Source organism: Eriocheir sinensis, chromosome 51 (assembly GCF_024679095.1).
Source record: "Eriocheir sinensis breed Jianghai 21 chromosome 51, ASM2467909v1, whole genome shotgun sequence".
In the NCBI taxonomy this organism is placed as follows: domain Eukaryota; kingdom Metazoa; phylum Arthropoda; class Malacostraca; order Decapoda; family Varunidae; genus Eriocheir; species Eriocheir sinensis.
The window spans coordinates 3,742,566-3,751,516 of NC_066559.1; the positions used below are offsets into that span (position 1 = coordinate 3,742,566).

General features: G+C 45.7%; 1 protein-coding gene across 1 annotated transcript; it reads left to right on the forward strand.

The window, feature by feature from the left end:
* The first annotated feature begins 259 nt into the window (after positions 1-259).
* LOC126982565 (heat shock cognate 71 kDa protein) lies at positions 260-6,190 on the forward strand. Its single transcript, XM_050834717.1, has 2 exons — positions 260-427; positions 4,091-6,190. The coding sequence occupies exon 2, from the start codon at positions 4,095-4,097 to the stop codon at positions 6,048-6,050; it is 1,956 nt and encodes a 651-aa protein (XP_050690674.1). The 5' UTR covers positions 260-427; positions 4,091-4,094; the 3' UTR covers positions 6,051-6,190.
* The last annotated feature ends 2,761 nt before the right edge of the window (positions 6,191-8,951 follow it).

Sequence of the window (8,951 nt, forward strand, 5' to 3'; positions counted from 1 at the left end):
TCACACACTGCTTGGAGGTCATTGCCATTTATCTCCACATTGCAGGGGAGGGAGCAAGACCTTTCTGATGGCTGCCTCGTGGGACGGCCCTCGAGGAGCTTCCCTGCCACCCATGACCCATAGGTTGGTCATCCTGCTGAGCGGCGCGCCCTCTCCCTAGGAATTTCCGCTCTAGACCAATGAGCGGCGCCCTTCTTATCCAGCACGGCCAATCATAACCTCGAGTTGATGACGTCATCTAAATGAGTCATTGTGATTGGCCAACGTTCGCGGATATTCTGGAACCTTCTTTCCAAGCTTGATAAAGCGGGGCGGCGGCCGGCGGATTTCATACCAGCCGAGACACGGAGAGGGAGAGCACGTAACAGTTCGAGACTACACGCTACACTCGAATTTCTCCTTAGTCTTCTACCAAAACCAAATCAACGTGAGTATTTTAGTTGTGTAGGGGCGCGGGCCAGTGCTCGGGTGTGGTGGGGCTGAATTAAGTGTTTGTGGGGTGATAATGGAAGTTAAATGTTACCGGCTTTATCAGACCGTGTGGTAAGGAGTAGTGGACGTGCTGGCAAGTAGTAGTTTAACTATTTTCCTATTATTAATATGTCTTGCAGTGGCTGTTATTTTGTTATCAGTAAAGGAAGCTGCTCAAAGGAAAAAAAAAAAAGCTTATCAGACCATGTGCTTTGTGTGGTAAGGAATGGTGTACATGCTGGCGATTAGTATTTACCGTAACCAATTTCTCACTGTCTACGTCTTGCAATAGCTGTTACTATTTTAAGCACGTTATAAGAAGCTGTTTAAAGGTAAAAAAAAAAAAAAATACCAGACCATGTGCTTTGTGAGGTAAGGTATGGTGGACGTGCTGGCGATTAGTATTTAACAAATTTTTTTTACTATTACTGCGACTTGCAATGGCTATTTGTTTTATTACAGTAAAGGAAGCAGCTTAGGCCTCCCCCCATAAAAAAAATCGTTGCTCCTATAAAAAAAACTAGTGGTCATAAGAGGTCAATTTAACTATGCCTTGTTCCGGTTATCGTGTGAATGGTGGAAGGTTGTGATGGTGCCTGCAGGTAGTATTTTATTTTCCTTGTCCGAACGTTGTAAGTGTGACTGGGAAGGTATGGTGAAGGACTGGCTTCTGTGGTAGTTATTTTTCTTTGTTCAGAAGTTTAGGAAGGACTGGTGACGGCGTAGGTGGGATGTGTTGGTCAGAATGATTTAGCGGAAGCCTTCAAATAGATCTTAGTAATACCCTGTACATATGCTGACGTAGGCTAAGGCGAGGCTGCAGGGGGATTTATCAGTCATGCGTTTAGGGAATTGCGTGTACATTTTTGTGTGGTGGATACACAAGGCAACTTTCCTGCACATCCCCCCCCCTCCTCTCCCCCGCCTCTCCATAGTCACGTCTGGCAGAACTGTCACGTAAGTGTTGCAGCATAGGATGGCTCTACTAACAATTTCTATGCCGAATATTTTAACTTGCATACAAGCCTTTCCGACGCTGATTATAGCTTAGCCGATCTTTTTTTATTATTTTTTTTATATCTAGGTGAGGCTAGTGACGTGAGCCGGCATAGATGAGCCTTGATGTTACGCAAGTTTTAGGTCAAGTGCCAGCCAGTTGCCGCTGAAGTCCGATTTCCATTTAGGGACAAGGAAGGTTGCTGTGTGCTGTCTCGCCCTCCCTCACGCGACGGAGAAAGTGGTTGAGGGTTCTTTTTAGTGTGCCTGTTGTACGAAGGTTAGGGGCTGAATGTCTGTTAAATGGTTGGCCGCTAGTTGTTTGGCGATTCTTTTTGTTTTAAAGGGAGATGAGGGGTAGATGAGCCTGGTAGTTATGGTGGATTATATTTCTAAATTCTGCCTTATGAAGAGGAAGGGGGTGAGGGGGGGTTCGACTGATAAGAGGGTAGCGTAGGTGGTTATCAGCGGGATCGGTCACGCTGCAGCAGTGTCCTGGGTGATCAATACTGCCACAGCTGCGCGCCATTCGCCGGCAGGAGGCGGGGCAGTAACGGTAACCTACTTAAATTTAGCGGGTGACTCAAGACCGGCCCACCGTGAGTCAGTGGCGTGGGTGGGATACGTATGAATCGCAGGCTACTCTAAACTCAAGACCTAGGTTGCATGTATTTATAGCTTGATAGAACTTACATTTTACAGGGGAAGCGAGCTTATTACCGTTGTGCAAGAACCAATGTAATGCCACCCAAAAAAAATTCCTACATGTCGTCACACCTGGGTCAAAATGGCCACTTCCAAAACTTTTTTTGACAAAAAAATGTTACAGGAAACGCTGTGCCGAATGGCACACGGGGCACTCATATCAGAGAAGTGAGGAGCAGTAGCGGACTGTGATACTCTACTCCTATTGTGACTTTGCTTCTAATTAAGTTTGGTTCTGGATCTATTTTGTCATATTTGTTCAATCTATAAGCTTGCTATCAACTAACGAAACGGCAGCATTTCTAGATTCGGTTACAGTGATGACTGCCAGTAATTACGTTTGTTTCTTGGGCTATTGTCATTTGTTTATTAATTTCTTATGAAATAGTAGTTTGGGTGATGCATAATGGATGTTGAGTAAACTTTTGGATGCAGTTTCCTGCGAGTGATGACAGGGTGACCACCTATATTTTGGAACAACAACACCGGCCGCACAGATATTATTTATATTCCTTGTTCTGTTCAATGGAATTGCTTGGCGTGCTGACAATAGATTCATTAGAGGTAGACTAAAGATTAAGAGACAAAGATGTGCAATGGACAGTTTGGGTCTTGGCAAGGTAGGTCACGCATTGCAGCAGGTCCCCTCGTGTCATTCTTCTTGTTATCTCTTTGTTGAGATGAAAGCAAACTTCATAATAGTATAGTAGTAGTAGTGGTAGTAGAAGTAATAGCTGTCTTTCTTCATTTAAGCGTTTGACAAAGTTCCTCACCAACGGCTGTTGCCTAAATTACAGGCTCACGGAGTAGAGGGTCAAGTTTCGAACTGGGTCAAGGCGTGGCTTAGCAATAGGAAAGTGGTAAAAGATCTGACTGGGGATGTGTTACGAGTGGGGTCCCACAAGATTCGGTATTAGGTCCACCTTTGTTTATTATTTATATCAATGACTTGGATACAGGAATTAGTAGTGACGTCGGAAGGTTTGCAGATGATACCAAGATTGGTAAGAGTAATTGAGTCAAATCAGGATGCTAGTATTCTTCAGGATGAACTAAACAGATTGTATGACTGGGCAGATAAATGGCAGATGGAGTTCAATGTAGGGAAGGGCAGTATTCTGAGTGTAGGTAGGAACAACCCCTCACATAACTTGCTTAAATGACACACTCATAAGCAGGTCTGGGTGTGAAAGGGATTTAGGGGTCTTAGTGATATCTGATCTCCATCCAATTGCACAATGCATTCAAGCTAGAAATCGAGCAAACAGGGTACTGGGATTTATTTCAAGGAGCGTAAGCAACAGAAGCGCCGAGGTCTTCCTCAAACTATATTTAGCATTAGTTAGACCTCATCTTGACTATGCAGCTCAGTTCTGGTCACCTTACTGTAGAATGGATATCAAAATGTTAGAATTGGTGGAGAGGAGGATGATTTAGGGGTTGTGAAGCTTGCCATACGAGGAAAGACTTAAACAGTTAAACTTGCATTATGTAGAAAGGCAAAGGGTGCGTAGAGACATGATCGAGGTTTATAAATGGATGAAGGGCTTTAATAAGGGGGATATTCATAAGGTTTTGTTGGTAATTAAGAGAACTGGGTAGGACACAGTAATGGGTTTAAACTGGATAAATTCAGATTCAACAAGGACATAGGCAAAAATTGGTTTACTAACAGAATGGTGGATGAGTGGAATAGGCTTATCAGTCATGTGGTGAGTGCCAATACAATTGTCACAATCAAAAATGGATTAGATAAATTCATGGACAGCGATATTAGGTGGGGTTAGATACTATTAGGTGGGGTTAGATACACGGGAGCTTAGGTTCAAAAGAGCTGTCTTGTACAGGCCTACCAGCCTCTTGCAGACTCGTACATTATGTTCTCGGCTTGAAATTTTACATTGGCCTTTTCTTTCAGAACCATGTCCAGGGGAGCAGCAGTGGGTATCGACCTGGGTACCACCTACTCATGTGTGGGTGTGTTCCAGCATGGCAAGGTGGAGATCATCGCCAACGATCAGGGCAACAGGACCACGCCCTCCTATGTGGCCTTCACCGACACCGAGCGTCTCATTGGTGATGCCGCCAAGAACCAGGTGGCCATGAACCCCAACAACACAGTATTCGATGCCAAGAGACTCATCGGCAGGAAGTTCAACGATCATAATGTACAGAGCGACATGAAGCACTGGCCCTTTGATGTGATCGATGACAACACAAAGCCAAAGATCAAAGTAGACTACAAGGGCGAGACCAAGTCGTTCTACCCCGAGGAGATCTCATCCATGGTGCTGATCAAGATGAAGGAGACGGCCGAAGCTTACCTTGGCACCACCGTGAAGGACGCTGTCGTCACCGTTCCAGCCTACTTCAACGACTCCCAGCGTCAGGCCACCAAGGACGCTGGGACCATCTCTGGTCTCAATGTGCTGCGTATCATCAACGAACCCACCGCCGCCGCCATCGCCTACGGCCTCGACAAGAAAGTAGGCGGTGAGCGCAACGTGCTCATCTTCGATCTTGGCGGTGGGACCTTCGATGTGTCCATCCTGACCATCGAGGATGGTATCTTCGAAGTAAAGTCCACAGCTGGAGACACTCACTTGGGTGGGGAGGACTTCGACAATAGGATGGTCAACCACTTCCTCCAGGAGTTCAAGCGGAAGTACAAGAAGGATCCGTCTGAGAGTAAGCGTGCCCTCCGCCGCCTCCGTACTGCTTGTGAGCGTGCGAAGCGTACCCTCTCTTCCTCCGCCCAGGCCAGCGTGGAGATCGACTCTCTTTTTGAGGGCATTGACTTCTACACCTCCATCACCCGTGCCCGCTTTGAGGAGCTCTGCGCTGACCTGTTCCGTGGCACTCTGGAGCCTGTGGAGAAATCCCTCCGTGATGCCAAGATGGACAAGGCCCAGATCCATGACATCGTGCTCGTGGGCGGCTCCACCCGCATCCCCAAGATCCAGAAGCTGCTGCAGGACTTCTTCAACGGCAAGGAGCTCAACAAGTCCATCAACCCTGATGAGGCTGTGGCCTACGGTGCGGCGGTGCAGGCAGCCATCCTGTGCGGCGACAAGTCTGAGGCTGTGCAGGACCTGCTGCTGCTTGACGTGACTCCTCTGTCTTTGGGTATTGAGACTGCTGGTGGTGTGATGACGGCCCTCATCAAGCGTAACACCACCATCCCCACCAAGCAGACTCAGACATTCACCACCTACTCCGACAACCAGCCAGGTGTGCTCATCCAGGTGTATGAAGGAGAGCGAGCCATGACAAAGGACAACAACCTCCTTGGCAAGTTCGAATTGACTGGCATTCCACCAGCGCCCCGAGGTGTGCCTCAGATTGAGGTGACCTTTGACATCGACGCTAACGGCATCTTGAATGTGTCTGCTGTGGACAAGTCAACTGGTAAGGAGAACAAAATCACCATCACCAACGATAAGGGCCGCCTCAGCAAGGAGGAGATCGAACGCATGGTGCAGGACGCTGAGAAGTACAAGGCCGAGGACGAAAAGCAGAGGGACCGTATCGGTGCCAAGAATGCTCTCGAGTCATACTGCTTCAACATGAAGTCCACCGTGGAGGAGGAGAAGTTCAAGGACAAGGTGAGCGAGGAGGACCGTAACAAGATCTTGGAGGCCTGCAACGAAGCCATCAAATGGCTCGATGCCAACCAGCTGGGCGAGAAGGAGGAATACGAACACAAGCAGAAGGATCTGGAGCAGATCTGTAACCCCATCATCACCAAGATGTACCAGGCTGCAGGCGGTGCTCCTCCAGGTGGCATGCCTGGTGGCTTCCCTGGTGCTGGCGGTGCCCCTGGTGGTGCTGCCCCAGGTGGTGGTTCCTCTGGACCCACCATTGAGGAAGTCGACTAAGTGCCACTCTAGGCTGGGTACAAGACATTCCATATCACCCTCGGATCTTTTGCTCTATTTATTTATTTACAACTTCATTCTCATTCCTTTTAGTGTGAGGTTACAATAAAAGTTGAACATCAATAAATGGAGGAATGAAAGCAATTTTTTTTGTCCTTGGTATGGGAGTGTGCTGGATCATTATCTTGAATTAACAAAGGCATTGAGTGATTAATCCTAATTATGATTCTTTAAACTTGATTTGATGCATGTTGTATCACAGTCTCATAAGCAATTACATGTCCATGCACCTTGTGCAGTAAGGTGATATTAAAAACAGATTATTGGCTTGGTGAAGCATCCACCAAATGTCATCAGTAACTGAGTGCAGCAGTCTAGTGTAATTTTTCACTAAACGAGATAAATAAACTGGTTAGTGACCATAAAAGTGCTGAGGCTCAAGAAAAATTCACTGTGGCATACCTGTAACCCTTCCCCATGGCTTAAGCGAGCATAATAGGCAGATTATACATTTACCATGCAGTATTAGAGCCTGGTATGCAATCGATGTCCTTGCTCCATGTACAGAAGCTTGTTTTAAGTTTTACTTGATAAATATTAGCAGGCCCGTACTCTGCCGTTTTTTAGGGGGGAAGCAAAGCGCGAGCATGCATTTATTTTTTATTTTTAATAAGCACTTGGGGGAATTTTGAGGCCGATATAAAAAACATTGAGGGAGGGGCTATTGTCCCCCGATAAATTTCTGCCTTGAATTTAATTTCTACCTTCATTCGATTAAACTGATAAACAGCCTATCCATTGAAGGAAAGATGGAGAACGTTATCAGCAGTATAATTGATGCAAATAAAGACGAATGGATAGATTAATATTGGCTTCCACTATACGAAAAAAAAATGCAAATGGAAAGAAAACCGAGAAAACTAGATAAATATTTAAATAGCAATGGTCAGGCCACGTGTAGGAGATGGCTAGCCTACACACACGATAAAAGTCGTAATATGAATATATAAAAATTCCATAAATAAATAACGGACAGACTAACAGTAAGACATCGCTATGCGCAGGTCATCGCTAGATGTGTAAACAATGGGGGGTTACCCTGGCCAAGCCACAGGGCTCAAGAGTCGATCGACTTTAGAAATGTAGCACTACTACTGTTTATTTGTTTTTATACGTGTGTGAAGAGAAAAGGAAGGAACTAGGAAGGAAGCGCAGCGTGAAGGTCGCGGATGCACATAAGGAGGACAGGATGATGCATGAGCCGTACACGAGACCCACTCAACCTTTCCTGCCAGATTTCTGTATAAGACGAAGCCCACTCCATCAAGTCACTTCCTCTGTCCCGTCAGGAGGCTTATTAAGATGCAAATTATAAATGGCTAAAACTGAGAAGCAGGCTGCATAAATGAGTGGGAAGAAGCATTACAATATAATTACATTCAAATCATTTGTGTACAAAATAATGAGTTTGCATGGTCATCGTAAGTATAAAATCATGGGCGTAAAATAACCACCAATTCATGAATCAGTGGTCAAGAGGCGTCCAGACACTACTCTGTAATAAGGCGCGTCCATACCAGGAATTTTTGTATGACAACAATGTATCCCAGACGTTTCCCAAGTTTTTCGGGAAGCAGTTGGGAAACAGCTTGGATACATTCAGGAAATAATTGAGAAACATTGAGAGCGAATGTATGCGTGTAATTCACCACGGACTGATCAAGTGTTGGACTCGTAATCGCCAGCAGGTACCCTCCCGATATGAGCAAGTGCACTTTAGCGTTGCTGCGTCGATCTGTGATGTGTGTGGTTTTCAATAGTCTTGATAGTAAAGTATAAACTATTTTTATATACCAGTCAAATTTAATTTATATATTTATGGATGAGAGAGAGAGAGAGGTCTTGGTCTTGGTTCGGGAGGTAGTTGTTCCTTTCGGTCCCAAATACAACCTTTGAAACGGCCTACTCCCTCAGGGCCAACATTCTGAAAATCAGTGTAAAAGAAATTCCTGCCGCAGTAACTGCCAGTGCGCCAAGAGTGCTGCATGAGTGGAGATAAAGTCCGTCCTTTTACTAAGCCTCGTCGTTGCTATGGTAACGGCGTCTCACTCACATCAAAATGGCGTACGCTGATCTTCCTGGCGACGTTTAACATGCATTACTAGTTGTCCTGGCTGACGAACTCCTTACAACAGAATATGAAAAGGAAGCTGCAGTGGTTATGGTGGCATAGATATGTGAAATGAAATGGAAACACTTATATGTGTTTGTTTGGGAAGCCCTATTTGCTGATGACGTCATCACAGCACGAAGGCGCTCCGCCTCTCAAAGCCGGGAGCCACCAGACGTGCCGAGTTGGCAACTCGTGCTGCCGCGTCACGCGTTTGAGAGCACTCGGGACGTTCTGAGAGTCCCGATTCCCTCTCTCAAACACAGCCCAGTGTTTCTAGGGGGGGGCACTAATTTTATACGAATTTTCGAATAGTACGGGGATCATGGGTCCCTAACCCCCGTACTATTTGAGGGACGACTGTATATATCTATATATATATATATATATATATATATATATATCTATATATATATATATATATATATATATATATATATGTATATATACACACACACACATATATACATATACACCCACACCCACAGACACCCACCCACACCCACACCCGCATGTACGAGCGCGAGAGCGCGCAAAAGTTTCTCATGTTTTCCATCCAGGATGGAAGACAAAATTAATCTCAAATACTTCCCTACTGTTTCTCAGGACCGTCCACACTAGGAAAGTTTGTATGGAAACTCAGCTTTGACATTTCGAAGGTGTTAATGAGGCTCGTAAAGGGATCTCCGCCTGTCAGATTATAGCTGCAGGCTGATGGGAGCTGGAATGGC

Excerpts from the sequence above, each read along its gene's own strand:
- LOC126982565 (XM_050834717.1), top strand. The coding sequence starts at position 4,095 with ATGTCCAGGGGAGCAGCAGTGGGTATCGACCTGGGTACCACCTACTCA.